Source organism: Gallinula chloropus, assembly GCF_964237585.1.
Source record: "Gallinula chloropus genome assembly, chromosome: Z".
NCBI classification, from domain to species: Eukaryota; Metazoa; Chordata; class Aves; order Gruiformes; family Rallidae; genus Gallinula; species Gallinula chloropus.
The window spans coordinates 47,210,358-47,230,998 of NC_140089.1; the positions used below are offsets into that span (position 1 = coordinate 47,210,358).

Consider the following 20,641-nt stretch of genomic DNA (forward strand, 5'->3'; position numbering starts at 1 on the left):
AAATGCCCTATTTCTATTGTTATAAAAATCATAAATAATTTCTATAATTTAGAACAACTTAATCTCGAGGTTTGGAGCATATCATAGATACAGTGTTTCAGAGAATACATACCAGATGGTGTACAGAACATTACTTCATGACTAAAGAAGCATTACTAATTTCCAGGGACAATAAGCCTGATCATATTTTGGTGTTTTCACTCATGAAAATCTAAATATTCTTAATATATGACCAAATCTTTCTAAGCAAACATCTTGCCTTTTGCAATCCTAATTTTATTAAAAATGTATACAGTGTGGATGTGTCTTTTGGTGCCATCACTTGACCCTAAGAGAAAACCTATTACAAAAGAGATTTTACAATATTTCAACACATTATACACCCTTCAGTTTTAAGTTCTACTGAGCTTGTCAAAAAGACAGGATAGTGATGGCATTGGTCACATCCCAGGGGAAAAAAAAGTACAGTTTGTTCTGGACACCAAAATCCATGGCTCACAAGCAGATGCTGACACCAGCCAACAACAGTTCAAAAGGCATTTTTAGTTTTACGAAGTAGGAGGGATCACTATAATGCAACACAGCAGAATTTCTTAAGTAACACAAGATATTAGAATCCACCTTTCACCTTGAACAAAATTCCAGAATCAAATTTTAAATGAAAGGATAGGAATAACTTCATCACATTTTTCCCATTCAAAAATTGTATTCAGTATGTACGTTAAACTTCAGTTGCAGAAGGTAACATCAGAACAGTCGGCAACTACCAACAATGAAATTTGTTACAATATCTAATTCACTGTTACATAAAATGCATTTACGGTATAATAGCTAAGGAATGCATGTAATTTAAAGAGGCAATCACTGAGGCTGAGCATATGCAGTATAAGTCTCACATCTGTTGCATTTAGTGTAGAGTGCAAGACATTTTCTGTCCATTGAGAGCCCCTGGCTTAGCAAGAAAGTCAGACTGTCACACTATTATATTAAATTAAATCATGAACGCCAATCAGAAGAAGTATTCTTTTTGATGTTCATTGGCTGTGTTTTGCATGCTGAGCTCACTTTTCAGTGCAGATTCAGCACTGTCTTCATTTTCAGATCCTTTTGCCTCATTTTTTGAGTATATGCCTTTTTTTTTATAAATGCGTATGGCTATGGCAGTGATGCAAAGTAGGATGAAAATCACAACTGCTATCACACCTAGGAAAAGAAGAGAGAAAAAAAGTCAAGAGATAGGATTGACAAATAATAACTCATGGTCCAGACAGTAGGACAAAGATTGACTCCATCTAATAACAGAGGTGTTTGCAGGAAAGATTGAGAAATAAGAAGCCATAGCTTCTTTCAAATTAGAAGCAGCACTGAAGTAATATGGCGACTCTTCTGAAACTTTGCACTATACTAGTACCAAAAATAAATTATGTAGACTACAAGAATTTTTGAAACTTTTCAATAGAAGAGCAGTAGAGTCCTTGGGGCTCTTTATATAAGAGGATGTCTTTTCCTCTTTCGCCTTCAGGCCCTAACTCTCTTCCAGGCTGGGAACTCAAACCACCACAGATTTAAGGAGATGTTCTTTGGGGACTTTCCTGCCAGACAATGAGGCAGCACAAAGAATGTTATTATGTTTTTCTTCTTTTCTCCAACTCCTATGAGTATTGGACAAAGTGCTCTTCATTTTCTCAGTCACTCATGTCACTCAGGACCTTTTCTCACACCACATGTCAGCTTTCCCCCGCCAATCATCTCTCCTATCAGTGTTCCATGTATGGGGAAGGAACATGGAGAGCAGGGGCAGAACAGAACACTGTGAGCAAAAAGGTCTGCTGTCAGCTCTGCCTGTGTACACCAGAAAGTCCAATCCTTAGACCCATTTCAGTAAAAATCGTTGCATATAATTAATTGTATTCATATCTAGTACTCCACCCAAATTAGTTCAGACAGCAGATTCTGACTAAACAGTGCAGGTAATGAGGAGACTCAGTGGAGTCCCTATAGTTCATAGTGAAAATTCAGTGTTCATCAGTGGACATTGGCCCATGTTTATATCCATTCATCATTGGGTCAAATGGGACAGAAAATCTAATGTTTTATTCTACGTCACGGAAAAAAAATCCCTGCTCAGTTTGACCGTACATATACCATACATCTTAATGGGATGAAGAATCTTTCATTATCTACACTAGCTAGGGTTCATATTTCAGTAACTGCATTGTTGCAATGCACAGACACTGGATGAAATATGAAATACTAAAAATCAAGTCTCAGTTCATGTTCAGGAGGAAATAATATAGTTTTAACTCCTCTGCTTCATGTTTGTAGCACTTGTTTTGAAATTGTAGGTGTGTTTTTGATTTGCATGGCTACATGAACTTGTATTCACAAGTAAACAAGGTCCCTGCCTACAGAGATGGTCACAAGCAAGCTTCCTTTTCTAAAACCTGTAATGGACACATCTGGTAGGGCAAAATCATCACCAGTAGAGCTACCTGCATTATGGTGTTCTAGATGATCAGTTAGAAACCAAGGGGGCAGGAGCTTGAGTTTATATATGTTTATATAGGGGACTTATCAAGTACTATATGTGCCACATACCTAACACATAAGAGAATAAATGGAATAGGCATTTTGTTTTAGAGGCAAATATTTAAGATTTGTTAAACTTTTTACCAGGGCACACGACTTCCAGTGCAGCAGATTAGGAACAGTAAGGAAAGAAATACTTCCCACAGAGATAAAAAATGATCTTATAGACTTCCAGCTCATCCCCTCTCTTCCTTATTCATCCTGTTATGATGCTTTCAGGCCCTCAAGTTCATGAGTCAGAGGTTGGGCAGGAGAGTAATTGGAAGAGAAACAAGGGAAGCAGAAAATGCTTGTCAAAGAGACAAAGCAAGACTAGGCTGCAGGGAAGAAAGCAGCACTAAACAATCTGAAAAACAGTTGCAATGCAGTGGATGATCTGTACTAGAAAAAAGAGCAATGTGCTGCATAACATGGCCTATTCCACAAGAAAATAAAAATACGTAGTCCCACAGTGCTGTAAATAAACACAGACCATCCAAAATTAAACATTTGTTTTGTTTTATTTTGTTTTCATCCTCTAATATGATCAGCCATCCTTAATCATAGAATCACAAAATGACTTGGGTTGGAAGGAATCTCAAAGTTCCAACACCACTGTTGTGGGCAGGGACACCCTCCACAAACCAAGTTGCTCAAAACCCTATCCATCCTGGCCTTGAACACTGCCAGAGAGGGGGTATCAACAGCCTCTCTGGACAACATGTTCAAGTATCTTACCACCATCACAGTGAAAGACTTTCTTCTTTATATTTAATCTGGCCTACTTAAGTTTAAAACCGTTACCTCTTGTCCTATCACTACATTCCATTATAGGCAGTCCCTCTCCATATTTCCTGTTGGCCCCCTTCAGGTGCTGGAAGGTTGCTATAATGTCTCCCTGGAGCCTCCACTTTTCCAGGATGAACAAGTCCAACTCTCTCAGCCTGGCTTCAGAGGAGAGGTGCTCAATTCCTCGTATCATCTTCGTGGCCCTCCTCTGGACCTGCCCCAACAGCTCAATGTCCTTCATATGTTGGAGGATGCAGAGCTGAATGCAGAACTTTAGATAAGGTCTCATGACAGCAGAGTAGAGGAGCAGAATCATCTCCCTCAACCTGCTGGTCATGCCTTTTTTCAGGCAGTCCAGGATACACTTGGCATTCTGGGCTGTAAGTGCACATTGCTGGCTTTTATTGAGCTTTTCAACACCCCCAAGTCCTTCTCCACAGGGCTGCTCCCAGCCCATTCTCTGTGCAGCCTGTAGCTGGGCTTGGGATTTCCCTGAACCATGTGCAGGTCCTTGCACTTGGCCAAGTTGTCTTGTTGACCTTGATGGGATTGGCATGGGCCTACCTCTACAGCCTGTCAAGTTCCCTCTGCATGGCATCCCTTCCCTCCAGTGTGTTGAACACTCTACACAGCTTGGTGTTGTTGGCAAACTGTTACCCACAAACATATCAAAAAACACTGGTCCCAGTATTGACCCTTGCGGAACACCATTCATCACTGGTCTCCACTTGGGCATTGAGCCACTGATCACAACCCTTTGAGTGTGACCATCCAGCCAATTCCTTATCCACTGAGGCGTCCATGTGTCAAATCCGTGACACCTTAATCTAGAGAGAAGAATGTTTCATGGGACAGTGTCAAGTGCTTTGAACAACTCCAGGTAGGTGACATACGTCACTTTCCCTCATCCGCCAATGCCACAACCTCATCACAGAATGCCACCACATTTTTCAGGTACAATTTGTCCTCAGTGAAGCCATGTGGGCTGTCACCAATCACATTCTTAATTGGTGTGTACTTGAACATAGTTTCCAGAAGAATCTGTTTCATGATCTTGCTGGGCACAGATCCTGACAAGACTGCCTAGCCTGCAGCTCCCCAGGTCTGTGTTAGCTTTTTAAAGATGGGAGTTTCTTTACCCTTTTCCAATCATTGGGGATTTAATCCAACTGTTGTGATTTCCCAAATTTGATGAACAGAGGCTTAGCAACTTCATCCATGTTCTCTGAGGACCTGAAGATGCCTCCTGTCAGGTCCTATGGACTTCTGAAGCTTCAGGTCTCTTGAATTGTCTCAAACCTGATCTACAGTGGGTCATTCTTCACTGTCCCCACTTTTGCCTTCTGACATCCTTGACTACCCTTCTGATGGCAGGAATATAATTTTTTTTTCTGTGTTATCTTTCTCTCTGGTAAAGACTCTATAATTTAAATTAATCTTGTTCTTATTTAGATTAAATAGAACAATCATTCCTTTGGGTCATATTCACAGTAGATGTACCCTGTATGGGCTTGTCTATAAACTTGCCTTGTTTGAGTTATCTGAATTGGTACAGTTCTCAGCTATACTCAGTGGTACTCACACCGGACTTTTACTGAGTGTTGTATGGCTTGCTTTATTTTGACTTTTAAACAACCATATACAGCAGAAGAATGGTGATTGCATATTCCCAAATGTGTTTAATAACAATAAAATTGTGAGGTTATTATTATCTTAAAAATACTTTAACTATTTTAGCTTGAAGTTAAAAACAACTAGTTAGGTAGAAGAACTCAGGAACCATATTTTAAAAATCTGACCTCAATAAAATCAGTGGTAAAATTCTCAGACTTTGCATGTATAAAAATACTAGACAGAAGTATCACTTTACAAGCCAGGATGCTTCTAGGTTTTATTACCTCTTATTTTAGTATCTTGAGCAGGACCGTGTTAAAGGTCACTGACCATGGAGTGTGCTGTTGGCAGGCATTGACCATAGCAGGTACCATTATTTAAACAGCAGACACACAGACGACTGCAGGTTCTTATCTTAACTCCACCTTCCATAGACCTAAATGCTTTTATCCTCACTGAGATGCCTTGGCACCTTTGTTCTGCTAAATCCCTCTGTGTCATTTGTCAGCTGAGGCTTTTAAAATCCTTACAAAGGAAACCTATTCAGAATTTGAAAGATGGAGGGGATGACCTTTCCCTCTCTCTGCCCTCTTTCTGTTGAAGTAGCTAATGGAAGTTGAAAAAGTGAATTATACTGTGAAAATACTATCTTCATGAGTGAAAATACATTTCCTTTTCTCGCCCTGTCCCAAGAGAGGGTGATGCCACCAGAAATTTTCACAGCAGAAGATTGTAACAGGAAACAATACTATTGCTTGAAAGAAAAAAATCTTAACTGACACTTGCTGTAATACCAGTGACAGGAATTTCAATTCTCCTGAGATTCCCCAATCGCAGACTTTCACTATTAAGTCTCATTTGAGTACTCTTCATTCCTGCCAAAGAAACAGATCTGGTAGGCTTTCCTATTACATCAGAGAAGGATCTTGGCTTAAGAACAGTCACTCAGAAAGACATAGTAATAGAACTTGCACATCTTATCAGTCCTGTACTTTAAGCACAAGATGTCTATCCAAAGCTTTTTATCATATTTGTTCTGGAAGGCATAATAAACAAAGGTACTGCCAACATACTCATTTTAGGAGAAACTGAACTGCACATGATCCATCCTCTATTCCTCTGTTAAAAGCACAAGTTTTGAAAAAGGTTTCTAGATGATCACTTGTAGCTGAGATGATACTTGGATTGATAAAAGTGTCCAAGAGAAATAGTATGAAAATGAAGAAGAATTGGTATTTCAAACCAACAGTAATTATTTTTATTATTATTTTAACATCCATTTTATTTGTAGCTTTTAATCAATGCAAGTGATAGTCTGTCCAGGAGTAAATTGCTTTCCAAAATGCAGAACCAGAATGGAACTTGCCTCAGTCTGTCAAAGCATTGATTAAGCAGAGTTAGACTTCATTTTCTCAAGGAAACTTTGCCTTCATTAGATCTATTAAAGAAGATTTTGAACTTGACTGTGTAGCAAAACCTAAATTTTTGTCTTAGTCAAGAAGCAAATATTGTTCTGTCTTAATGTATACAGAACAACAGAATTGTAGGGGTTGGAAGGGACCTCAAGAGATCATTGGGTCCAACCCCCCTGCCAAAGCAGGTTCCTTAGGACAGGTCGCACAGGTAGGCATCTAGACAGGTCTTGAATATCTCCAGAGGAGACTCCACAACCCCTTGGGTTGCTCTGTCACCCTTGCTGTGAAAATGTTCTTCTGCATATTGGTGCAGAACTTCCTGTGATCCAACTTGAAGCTATTACTATTTGTCACAATGTATACAAGTACTTTTTAAGTCATCAGGAAGGTTGTAAACCTGTTGTTAACATCTTGTGTTTCAGCAGATACATGTTCCAATGTATTGAAACACTGACAACATAAATTTATGTGATAAGAAAATGAGAGATATTGATTACATTTTAAAACAATGTAACAAAAGCAAGCCTTTTTAATAGTTTATGCACACAACACTAGACTGACTTGACTGCAGCATTTAAAGACTCACAGTTATTAGAATAAAAAAGGTTCCCATGAAGTTGTTACAGCCCCTATTACCTCCGATAATTGCAGAGTCACTTCTGATTGCATTAGCTAAGGGCTCTCCCTCATCTATTGTTCCAGAGTGATCTGCAGCAGAAAAAAAGGGACATGAACAGACAAATGGAAAGGTTTTAAAGAAATTCTCACATGGTTGCAGCTATTGTATAGTACAGTAGCAATGCGTATAAGCATGCAAAGAACAGGGATGTAGATGATACTTGCAGAGATAAAGAGAAAATTGAAAGCATTCAGAGGAAAAGAGAAAGGCTAGGGAAAGGCATGTAAGTACATACATAGGAATAATTTTTTCAAGCTACTCCTGAGATGTGAACCCACATGGATTAAAAATAATAAAAAAAAAAGTTATGATTCAGGTCATGAGTAGTCTATTTAGATTTTGCTTAAAAGATCAGAACAACTGATAACCATATGCTACCTGCAAATGAATGGGTTGTTTCACTTGATGTTGAGTCAGCTCCAGTTAAAGTACCACAGTTGGATTCAGTGAAGCGTCCCTTTACAATGACTGGGGCTGAGCTGCTCTGGTGCAGTGCCGCCTTCAAAGGAGCTATGTGGTTGAACTGCACTGAAGAGAGACATCCAATAAACCCCTGAGAGTTCGCCTTCATAGTCTCCTCATCTACATCGCTGTTTTCTGTTAATCAAAAGGAACAGAACACAATTAATCACAGTGCAAATGTACAAAATAAAGTGACAGAAGAATAAATGAATAATTAACCTGTGTTCCTCCGAGTATATTTGAGTTACAGCTACATATGTAGATTCACTGAATCCCTTTCTTGTCTGTCTTCAATGAAAACATAGTCAGAGACATTCAACCTTTTTTTTTTTTTCCTAACAGATGACAGCTGCTAGTCTGGTGAGGGAAATGCTTTTAACTTTAATGCAAGTTCCAAAGCAAAAAGATTCAAATGTAACTAAAATATTTAAACTAAAATACAACACTTTTTCAAAGAGATAAGTATGAAGAATGCATTCATGAAAAATACATATTTTATTAGGTTTCTTTTAATAAATATGTACATTATTTGATCATATCCTTTCCACATATTCCTATATCTACTGCATCCCATCACCATCAAGGCTGTCAAAACAAAAACTCTCAGAAGACCTTAGATCCTGGAAATCCATCAAGATATTTTCTGTGAAATTCTAAAAAATTAATGTTGTTCCAGTTCACTATACGTTTTAAACAGGATACTACCATCTTTCCCACTAAGCAAAAAGTGGAAAAAAATAAAAATAATTACCCCTTCCCCTTTTTCTCTTGACCTGCCTCTCCGAAAGTATGTACCCTCTATACCAGCTGATGCTCACTAACACACTACCTTGGAAACAGAAAAGAGTTTATTTACTGTGACACTTCTAATTTAGACAAAACTCTGGAAGTACTAATTATTCAAAGACAACTCTTAAGGGAAGTAAGTTTTCAAGTTGTGTGCAAATAAAATGGGAATTTCATCTCATTTCACCTTTAACTTATCTTAGGACCCATGAATGTACTTGTGATCTTTAAAATGGCTACCAGAACAATTTTAAATACCAATGCACAATACACTCCTCGATGTAACTAGGTTAACAGCAAAAACTGGGCTAATGTGTTTTGGTAGAATGTTGCACAGCAGTATTTTTCTCAACTACTCCCTGTATTGCAATGATGATATTTTATTAGATAGATGGATGTCAGCCAAGAGTCTGCTCACTTACACTGATAGGTTATATTAAATGTTTGATTTTTAACTTCCTCTGTTCTCTCTGTAGCATAGGCTTTTTCTGATGACTGCTTCACCACACTTAAGCAACTGCTAGATCTGTATGTCTTAAGATAACAACTTAACTGAAGTGCCAAGAAAAAATGTCCAAAACACCTTGTGATAAAAATATATATCTCTAAATATAGATAGGATTGAAAATCTCATCAAACAAGCATTTTATATGATTTTTTCATTTGCTATACAAGCCATTTTGCAAACATTGTATGTGTATAATAAGAAATGAATTGGATATTCAAAATCCTTAGAGTTTACTTGACTCATTAATTAGAAAATATTGCAGGACTAAAGTAAAACTTAATTAGTTCAAGCAGTCTTGTGGTAAAGGTGATAAGATGTAGGGAAAATTAACCTTTCTCCACTTAAGTCAAATTTAACTGACTGAAAACAAAACACATACATACACACAGAAAAGTTGTTTTTTATAGAAAAAAAGCAGTTATGCATCCTTAAGTATCTACATAGCAATTCATTTGCTAAGTGTACTCAGATTTTTTCAGCAAAGACAAAATTATTCCACCTACATTGCATTCTAAGACAAAAAGCAAAATTCAATAGCTCTCTTTCCTGAATTCTGCTTCAAGCATCTCTCTGCTGTAAATAGTGAAAGTCAGCAGACCTATCAGAACATAGCAGAAGAACTGTGCAGTCAAAAGACTAGCTTTGACCTTTCTGCTTTTATGACATTGAAGATTTGAAAAATTTTTCATGTTCATGTACAATCTTATCTTGTCTCAAAATTAGACATGTCCATAATACACTGGGTGAACTATTGACTGATGGGTCATGCTCAGAGTTACTGTAAATGGGGTTGTATCAGGCTGGTGGCCAATTACTTGTAGGGTTCTCCAGGGCTCAATTTTAGGACCAGTGTTCTTTAATGTTTTTTCTAATGACATGGATAGAGGAACCCTCAAGGTTAGAGAGACCATACAGAGAGGTCTAGATGGACTAGAGAGATGAGAAGTCACCAACAGCATGGAATTTAATAAGGTAAGTGCCAGAGTCTCCACCTGGGACAGGGTAATCCTTGTTATATGTGCAAATTAGGTAATGGGACGTTGGAGAGCAGCCCTGTGGAAAAGTTATCTGGGGGTTTAGGTTATGGCAAATTAAATAGGAGTCAACAGTGTGCCCTGGCAGTCTAGAGGACCAGTGATGTCCTAGGGTGCATCAAGCACAGCAGAGCTAGCCAGTCGAGGGAGGTAATTACCCCACTGTGTGCTGCACTGGCATGGCCTCACCCTGAGTGCTGTGTGCAGTTGTGGGCTCCTCGGTATAAGAAATACATCAAAGTATTCAACTATGCCCAGAGCATGGTGATCAAGATGATGAAAGGTCTGGAGAACAAGACTTAGGATAAGTAGCTGAAGTCACTTAATTTGTTCAGTTTATCACAGCCCACAACTTCCTCAAAGGGAGCAGTGGAGGGAGAGGTGCTGTTCTCTTCTCTCTGGTGACCAGCAACAGAACATGACAAATTAGTATGAAGTTGCATGAGAGGAAATTCAGATTGGACTTTAGGAAAAGATTTTTAACCGAGGCAGTTGTCACTAGAACAGGCTAGTTGACAAGGCACCAAGTCTGTGAGAGCTCAAGGAGCATCTAGATGATGCTCTTAGCCATATATTGTTTAGTTTTATGTAGTCCTGCAAAGAGCAGACAGGGGTTTGATTTGATGATACTTATTAGGCCCTTCCAATTTGAGTTATCATCTGATTCTGTTGTTCAATGAAACTGCTCTGTTGAAAAAAATAATGCACATTTGAATTTCATAGTTAAATTACAAGCTGGAGATACTAAAAGTGTAGCTGGAATGAACTGCCATTAAAATCCTATTTGTATGCAATAAGCCTGTGTTGGTATGAAAATGTTTTTATGGCCAGGCTTTTTGCATTAAAACTGTTTGTTACAGCTAAAAGTACTTACATGTATATATCCATGGGTTTAAGTCAAATCATATGTGGTTTGGCTGGTTGTATTTTCCCTGTGGTTAATATGTGACCACATAAATGCCACTACCCTATTATGTTTGTTTTTCTATTCATTTTGAAGAAATACAACATCATTTTACTGAAGTTTACTTATGATTCAGACAGAAATGACCAGGAGGAGATAAATTACTGGAGAAATAAATAAACAAATGTCGTGGTTTCAGCTAAGATGGAGTTAATTTCTTTTCTAACAGTGGATGGAATGCCGTGTTTGGGAGGTAGGATGAAAGCAGTGCTGATAGCACCCTGATGTTTCTAATTGTGGCCAAGCAATGAAGGACTTTTTCAGTTGTTCATATTTCCCTACTAACGAGAAAGGAGGGGATGCAGCCAGGACAGGTGATCTGAACTGGCCAAAGGGGGGATTCCATGCCAATTACGTCCTGCTCAGTATAAAGGGGGGGCTGATGGAAGGAGGAGTGGGGTGGCTCCAGGATGAACGGTTTCTGGGGGACGGTTGGGTTCTGGGATGGCTCTGGGTGGCATGGCCTGAGCTGTGTGGTTCAGTGAGAAACTGCATTGTGTATCAACAGCTTCATATATTTTGTGCTCTAAAGTCCTGTTAGCATTGTTATACCTATTTGTCTGCTATTCTAGTAAACTGTCCTTATTCCAACCCACAGGTTTTTGGTTTCTTGATTTTGGGGTTTTTTTATCCTTTCCTTCCCCCCCCCCCCCCCCCCAACTTCTCCACACTCTTCCTTTTAAAGAACAAGCAACTGTGTGGTGCTCAGTTCTCAGCTGGGGCAAAATTATGACAGCAAACAAACAAATAAATAATTATTATTAATGATAATAATGTAATTTAACAATTAATAATGTTAAATTACAAATAATGTAATTTAAAAATTCACCCTGCAATAGTCCGGGCTAATTTTCTTAAATTAAAAATTAAAAAAATTAAAAAAGCAGTAGAGAAATAAATTTGATTAACAAGTAATAGATATTCCTGTCCTTAAGACTTTTTGCTACTTTTTCAACAATACAAATCCAACAATCAGAAGTCACAGGTGGGTGTTACTTGTGGAAATGTAATGTGTCACTAACAGACTTCTATCAAAGGTTTTTCTAAAGTATTTTATCACTACATGAATTCCCAAATTCATAGGGTAGAAAAAGCTGCGTAAAGAGAAATAGAAACTATTATTCAGCATGTGCTACACTACAGTCCTTTTTTTGGGAGTACTCAATATTGTTTTAAAAGGCTGATTTTCAAATTAACAATTTGAATTATCACTATATTTTAGAAGAGTGGAGCACAGTGAGACTTTTTGCAACTGCAGCATTTCTTTATCAATAAAACTGTAATAATCAGACATCACAAGCAAGCTTTACAACTATTAGTTATGCTCAAAAATATTCCAAAAAAGGAAGAATTAAATTGTATAATTTCAGAGACAAGTAAACCAATATAAGAAAGGACAATCTCACTACAAATAGAATTGAATAGTTCAAACACACAGAAATTCCATTTCAAATATGGGTATAAAATATTTTTCTCATTTAACTTAGGTGTTATTAGCAGTCTAGTGAAAATTTGGTTTTATTTGTTACAGAAATAATGAAGTTTTAATCTGTTGGGGATGTCCTTATTCAGTGTGATGCCTCTGTTTAAGTGAATTAGCTTAAAATCACACATTCTCTGAAGCTGGTAAAACTTCATGTATAAAGTGAATCTTGCTAAGCTCATCTTTATCTCAGTTGTCATGGAAAGGTTACCAGCTCCCACTGAAGAAAAACGTCACTCACCCTCACTCTGAGGAAGGTAAAGCAGCTTTGTCTTGGGCAAATGTGGCTTTACTCACAGAAAGTAAATACTTCCTCAGTGGCTTGCAGTAAAATCACAGGTTAAAACGGCCTTCTTACAGTTTGGGGTGCTTTAAGAGAAAATACCTTCCAAGAAGGGAAGAAACCCATAGGAACCCATAGGGCTTGTATCCTGTGAACACTGGCCAAGTGCACTCTTCTATTTTCCCTCACAATTTATTCTGCTGTGACCCAACACAGCCTAGCTCCCTGACTGTTTTGTCACAATGTTACACAACTGAAATTCAAAAAAAGCTTTAGACTGGAACTACTAGGTTCAGGGAAGTGAGGAAGAATGCTGATTTTTATTTATTTTGTATTCCTGGGAATTCAAAACTAGTTCAGCAGTTAGCTCTAAGGTTTTCTATTAAAAAAAAAAAAAAAAACAAACAAACCCTGAGCTATGTACAACTGCAGAACTGCAGAAAAGCTCAGACAAGTACTTCTCCAACTGAAAATAATTCTGAGAACATTTATAACTTTCTGGCCTATTTTAAAACTTGTGTTTCTTTCTGAACAACGTTTCAAAGTACAGAAATACAGGATTTTATATTTTGTCTCAACTTCTGTTTAGAGTCCTTCACTGCAGCAAACAATCATTACATTTTTCCACCGCCTTCAAAAAGCCTCCTTCCACCTCAAGACATGATTTCACAGGAATCAGAACCCAAAGCAGACGGATTTAGAAAAGAAGCAGCAGCTCTTCAATAGCATCTTTCCTTTGAAAGTGAGAGAAGTATAACATATGCTTTCTTCAGGATGGGTTCTGTAAACTGAGCCAAAGTGGGCTGCATGCCCCCATAGGTCATTGTAGCTTAATGCTTCATGCTACTGTGATGATGTAAAGCCATCATACAACTGAAGAAATTTCCAACTCTGAACTAGTATAACAGTGTGATTTCTTTGGAAGAGACAACATTGGTCCTGATCAAAAGAGACTGCTATTTGCCTGAAAATGTGCATTTCATTACATTGTATCAAATGCATTTTAAAGTAAATTGATGGAAGCTTTGAAGTGAAATTTCATAACAAACATAAAAACACCTTTAATTCTGTACTGGTCACTGCACTGTTACCCTTATGTGAGTGTGAATGCAATAGACTACTATTCTATAAAATATTATAAATTTCATTTTGTCATTGATTTGTTGGATTTTTAATTATTTTAAACAATTTTATTCTATTAGCTTGTATTTCAGCTAATAATTATTTAAAGTTATGCTTAAAAATTATTCTCTTTTCCACTCTTTGTGCATATCTATATACCAATTATTTTCTGGACAATAAGTCTTATAAAGCAAATCTACATTTCAAAAGCAACATGCATTCTTGTTTCTCTTAGACGTCCTTATTTATTTTTCCGGTAAAAAAAACATATTAGAGAATCTTCCAAACAATCACAACTAAGATATAATCAGGATTTTATTATTTTTTTAAATTCTAGAAATATGAGCTTTAAATGTCATTATTTAATAAATAATAAGCTACTTATAATTTTGTTATTCTAATTATGGAAACAATGATCACTGTATGAATTTTTTTATTTATTAAGATTAATCTTCCATCTACTGCAGGTAACACTCTCCAAATTGAAAAAAAACAACTGTCTATTCAATGGACAAGAAACCAGCTAGATGGCCTTATTCAAATAGTAGGATGCAACGCCTTTGTGTCTAAATGGTACTGGTTATAAGTGGTGAACTACAGGGGACCACATTGGGACCACTGCTGTTCCACATTTTTATTAATCAGATAGACAGTGGGATTGAGCACATTATTAACAAGTTTGTGGATGACACCATGCTGAGTGGTGCAGTTGATACACTAGAGGAAAGTGGTGCGTTCTAGAGAGACTTCAGCAGGCTTCAGAGGTGGGGCCGTGTGAACATCATCATGTTCCACAAGGCCAGGTGCATGGTCCTGAACATGGGTCAGGGCAATAAATACAGGTTGGGGGATGACTGGAGAAGACACCTGCAGTGAAGGACTTAGGGGCACTGGTTCATGAAGAACTGGACATGAGCTGCCAATGTGCACTTGTAGCCCTGAAAGCCAACTGTATGCTGGGCTGCATCAAAAGAATCATGGCTAGCAGTTGAGGGAGGTGATGGTGCACCTCTGTTCCACTTTCATGAGATTCCACCTGCAGTATTGCATCCAGAATTGCATTTCCCAGCAAAAACTAGACATGAACCTCTTACAGCAGGTCTAGAGGAGGGCCACAAACATGGCGAGGAAGATGGCACACCTCGCCTAAGAAGAAAGGCTGAAAGGGTTAGGATTGTTCAGCCTGGAGAAGAGAAGGCTCTGGGGAGATTTTCTTATGGCCTTTCAATAGATAATGGCGACATATAAGAAAGAAGGTTTGCCAATTAGACTAATTACACTTGAAATACCACATTTAATTATCCCTCAATTAATCCTCTTGCATATCTCCTTTTTTAAACAATGATAGGTCAGGAATCATCTTAATTATGCTTCTCTGTTGCGAAATTGAACTGAAGGTTTTAAAAAGTCCTTTTTTTCTAACACTTATAGAAGGTATATTTAAAACTGATTTTTGTATATGTGTGTATGCACACATATGTTTAACAGAAAGAGTTAAACTCTAATTTTTACTAAAAATTGAATAGAAACTTATTTCATACACATTTTGCTTGGGGTTTGCATTATGTGAATATAGACAGAGTTCAGACTGAAACTGGTGGACACTTACTGCTTCCCAACCAGTGGCATGATGGACTACTTCAGGTAATGCTTTGCTTGCCAGTAGGAGCTTCTTTGGGAAAACAGAACAGTGTTTTCTACTGTCATAGACAGGACAGTATTTCTGGATCTTTTCCAAAGATAGAAGCATTGATTTACCAAAGCTGTTACACTGTTCCCAGAGGTACTATACAAAAAGTGGTAAATATATAGATCCTAGAGAGGCACCTCAGGAGATATAATAAAATTCCTCTAAACTAAACCACATGCAACTGAATGGGAAGAAAACACTTCTTTGATCTTCTTGTTTAAGGTAGGTATTATATAAAACATGCAAATATTTCCTATAAGCCTGGAGGAGCAAGATAAAGTAATATATTGTCTATACTAAGTTGGATGAAAACTCAATTTCTTCTATGTCACATATCACAGTTTTCTGAATTTATTACTAGAAAAAACCTGTGTTAACACTTTATCTTACTTAAAGAGATTTTTACAGAATGACAAAACATCAGTACTTTGCAGGCAGTTTACTGGATAAATGTTCAAGCACATAGAGAGGGAGGTAGTTCCTTTCTCAGATCTTGAACATGGTTCATAACTCCCATCAAAAATACCCTCATTAAAAATAAACTGTTTTCAGCAACAGTGATAACTGTGTGCCATATGAAATTATATGAAGAGATATAATCTCTTCAAATATTCCATATTTTTTAAAACTTATTTATCCTAAAGGTAACCCCAGCCCTCTTGTGGAAGGGTAAAAATAAACAGTCTTGCTAAAAAAATGGTGCAACCTTTGTTACTACATATCACAAACCATACCAGCTCTGTGTTCATATTGTTGCAAGAAAAAGATCTATTATAGGAAGAATGCACAAATGCACCTTTACTTGTTGTGGAAATGTAGCACTGGAAATTGCTTTAGAGGAAAGAGAAACACATTTAAACTTTTCACCAGCATCACATATTCTATTACTGTGTTTTCCCAATGTGACAAATAGGAAAATAATAACATTATGAACATTTTAGTTCAAGTTATTTTGTTTTAAGTAAATTTACAAAATTGCAATTGTAGATAGGCAAATTCATTTTTGATTAATACTACAGAGAAACAGACAACTTTTAATGAATCCTCAGTAGAAAAAAGTAGGTTTTCATACCTTAACTTGTTTTTAAAAAGTAATTCCATCAAAGATTTTCTTTACCTTACCTTTTCCTTAACTGGTTACATCAAAATTTAATTACAGAAGGTTTTTAAAATACAATATGATTAATAGTATTCTATGGTCTTTGTATATGACTTATTTTTTTTCTAAAAATAAAAAAGAAGAGGTATTTCATAAAGCTTGATTGCAAAATGAGAGAGAAGTGTGAAATTATTTTTAATGGAACATACTTGACCATTTTTCAGGAAGTACTTACCGTGATTATATTTGTGTTTCAACAAGACTGAAGTTTCTAGCTTGATTGTGACTCAGCATCTAATTAAGTCCAACAAATATCTTTCAATGAGATTAGGGTTATTATTCTTTTGTGCCGTGATGAAATTTTTATTTATATTTTAGAAAACCCTGTGGTTTTCCACTTACCTAAAATCTTGCCAAGTGTGAGAGACTTGATTGCATTGAATTCTGTTCCTGAAGAGAGAATGAACTTCATTCTTTCATTCTGGTTAACCTACAGAATGGTGTGGTGAAGAACGAAGTGGAATAATAAAAGAGATATTTGTCAAAATTTGAAAAGAAAGCAAATAAGATCAAGGTTAAAAATAAAGGGAGCTGAGGGAAGCATTTGTTAGTTATACTGTAAAAACTAATCAGGAAAAGGATGATCAGCTTCCTCAGATTACTGATTATAGCTATAATGGTTATTAAGCATCCCATTTAATAAGACATTATTTGTCTTATTGATTTGGCTGATTCCTTCTTTTTAATCTATAAGAATAAAACCAGCAAACCTTCAAAAACATGAAAACCAGCTCTTTTCATTAAAAAAGACACTCCACAGTTAGTTCAGGAAGATCAAATATTATGCTGTAAATGCTCTGGTCCCCAAGGGCTACTCTAGAATTACTAGCCTTCAAGCCTGGTACCAATGCATAATTAAATCAGCTCAGATCTAGCCTCAAAATACTTGTACCATCCATTTAAAAACTAAAAAACCCCAAACAAAACCAAAACTTATTTACATGCTAGTATCCCCTATTAGCAAATAAAATATTTCTATTTTATCATATTTCCACAAAACATAGAAAAACTCTTTTCCTTAATAGTGACATTACTTTGATGAAAAAGAGATCAAAGAACATTAGACAAATATGCTTAAATTACTGTCTAATTGGTTATAATTTTGTATTGGCTTGATACATAATTTGAAACAAAAACCAAAATGCAAAACTCACATTAAATTACTGCAGTCACAAACATTTCACAAAGTCTGAACATTTAACCACCAAACAATTCATAGTATTTTCATCTAAAATAATGAGGAAGTATTGACCTTTTGAAATAGACAAGATGAAGACCTAAGAGATTGCCTAGTGTGGACTTTCACTATGCATCCTGAGTTTGCTGAAGTTTATTTACTTGAGTTATTAGAACACGGTTTATTGTGGGGTAATTGCCTTGTAATAATTTGCTTCATTATGCTCTGGATCTTTTTTTTATGATAATCCACTTTTAATTTTCTATTTTTTTTTTTTTTTTTAGTTTGCCTGACTCACCTCTATAAAAAGCATTTCTTCCTCTCTGTTAATCTTCACATGCTGCAGTTGTCCATCAGCCATGTTTTTTATATTGACGCTAAAGATATCAGGATCTTGATGGCTATCTAGTTTGTACCTGATCTGTAAGCTTCCTACAGGGATAAATACAGCAAAATGTATAGTATACTACATACACAACAGGCAATGTAGATCATGTACAATGGCTTGTGTTCACAGGTTCATTTGAAAAGCCAAACCAATGTTCGATGTCTTTAAGGAATTAACTACAAGAAATCAGCATACATGAGAAATGAAAGAAAGCAACATGAAAAGTAATAGCAATGTTGGAAGTAGGATGCAGTGGAAAAGACAGCCATAAATTGTCACATATCTGAAAAATGATTTTAGATTTGTGTAGAAATTTCAGTGACTACTTCTGAAATTCAGTCAAGAAAGACTTGTTCTGTTAGCTCATATCAATGTGACTTATTTAATAAAAATCACAGTACCTTACAAGTACTGTTCTTGAACAATGCTTACAGTGTCCAGACCTGTAAACCTCTGACTAGCTGACAATTCAGTAGGATGCAGCTAATAATTTCTTGTTGTTAACTCCCAGCATACTGGCTGTTTGTGTGTAATCACATGGGGACTCTTTTACAGCAGGACACAGAGGCAGCATGGTTTTCTTGTCAGAAGTAGTTTATGAAATTAGTTGTACAAAGTGACCTCTGATCAATTTGGAAAATGGATAATGCATAATGAACTTTCAAAAACAGTAGTTTATTTCATTATTTATCGTGGGGATGTAAAACCATAAGAGTAACAAACAGATGAGACACATTCTCTGTTTCATTTCAAAATTTTAGAAAAAAAAAAGGCATTTCTAAAGGATTTCCAGAAGTAAGTACCTTTTCTCCAACATGTTAAAAAATAAAAGTAGTAGAAATAGATTTTACACTACGAGGAATGTTTTTTTATGTGAAAAGCATTGCTTTGTGCCTCTGAAAATGTACCATTTAAAGCAATAATAGGACAATGTTTAATTTGGGTCTGGGAATCAGAGTGAATCTGCATTGGCAGCTATAACATTCATTAGTGTCTCCAGAGGGTCTATCTGAACACTCACCGTTTCTGGTGAGAATGATGGAGAGGTATTCCTTGTAGAAGGAGCTGACATAAAGCAGTAAGCTTGGTGTCCGTGTTGTTCGGAAGGCAAATGTAATTGCTTCTCTGTTCAGTGTCATGTCAGCATAAAAAGAAGAGGCATGAGAACTGGAATTTTTAGCTAACGTGTAGTATTCTTGAAAATTATATGTCACAGAAGTACCAGTCCCAAAATACGCAGAGATCTCTGAAACAAAAAGTAATTAAGTTTTTAAATATCACACAAAACAACTTTTTTTTTTTTTTATTTCTGACGCAGAACAAAATAAGATACATTCTTAATTATTGTGATAAAGCTGAAAAAGAAGTACCAATGGAACTAGCATTTAGAACTGCAGAGAAAAATAAGGCCCAACCTGGGCTAGAGCAAAAGCCCAGTAAGACATGTGTCTCAAATACCTGTTGTATAACAAAGTGATTATTTTTTGTCTAGGTTAAAACATGGTATTTGCTTTTTTTCTTATTTATCTATGTCTTCAGGTCCAGTACAGACTGTCTTGTATGTACACTGCACCTACAGAGAAAGGGGTGAACAGTTTGAAACCTAACAGACCAATTAAACTTGGCCACACCTGAAAAAAACTACAGGAAAAGAGACTGGTTATGTGTGAAAAACAAAAGAGAACAGGGTACAGTCTTCTTATGAATGAATCTCTCATAGAGGTTTTCTGTTTCTCTGTGATATGTTACAGCCATTTTTTGCTAAAAGTAACTGTCTTAGACCTGTTTTCACACAAAATCACCACACTTAAGAAAAAATTCTGGAGGTTTCTGTAATCTGGCTCAGTATCTTTGCAAGAAGCTCACTTAAAGTTGTCATTATTATAGATCTTCCCACACTTGCAGCTATGGGATCCATTCTGCCACCACAAAATAATAAACATGGAGTGTGACCATTAGTCTTTTCTGCTGTTTGCAGAAGAGGAGGGATGTACCATTCATCATGCAGTGAAAGTTATGGAAGGACTTCACACAAGTCCTGCATTCGTCTGTTGGCAGTGATGAATGAACCAATGATATTCTAATTTAGAGGAACATGGAGTTATGACATTTAACCACTGAGTACTTTGCAGAATGCATTTAATACATGGAGGAAACAAGTAATTTTTAACAGAATTTTATGCAAATACAAAAAGTTGTATGTAAACCACCATTCTTAAAACTGAAACTTGACAATTTGTGATCATCTACCAGTATGATAGCCTCACCAAAAAACTTCTTTAAAATGGCTGAAAACATGGGCTCAGTCCTGTTTTTCTTCTCTCTTCTTAAAGTAAAAAAGTAGTATAAAGTTCTTTTGCTTCTTGATTTCTTTTTTTAAATTGTTTTGATTAAGACTCAAAAGACAGAAATCCAAACATTTATTCATAAACGTATAAAAGAATTAAAGATCTTCAATAACATTGAAGAAAAGATGCTGATCCTCTAAGATGATGTGGTTCCAGCTTTAAAAAGTATATA

At 36.4% G+C, this 20,641-nt stretch overlaps 1 protein-coding gene across 1 annotated transcript in view; it reads right to left on the minus strand.

Annotated features, from left to right (window-relative positions):
• Positions 1-1,009: 1,009 nt before the first annotated feature.
• Positions 1,010-20,641, minus strand: part of CNTNAP4 (contactin associated protein family member 4) — a gene marked incomplete at both ends in the record, with an annotated part of 252,498 nt that continues 232,866 nt past the window's right edge. Inside the window, 6 exons of the mRNA XM_084278758.1 lie at positions 1,010-1,203; positions 7,023-7,094; positions 7,444-7,662; positions 16,899-16,986; positions 18,032-18,165; positions 19,143-19,367. Coding sequence (XP_084134884.1) covers positions 1,010-1,203; positions 7,023-7,094; positions 7,444-7,662; positions 16,899-16,986; positions 18,032-18,165; positions 19,143-19,367 — 932 coding nt within the window. The remainder of the gene's footprint in view (positions 1,204-7,022; positions 7,095-7,443; positions 7,663-16,898; positions 16,987-18,031; positions 18,166-19,142; positions 19,368-20,641) is intronic.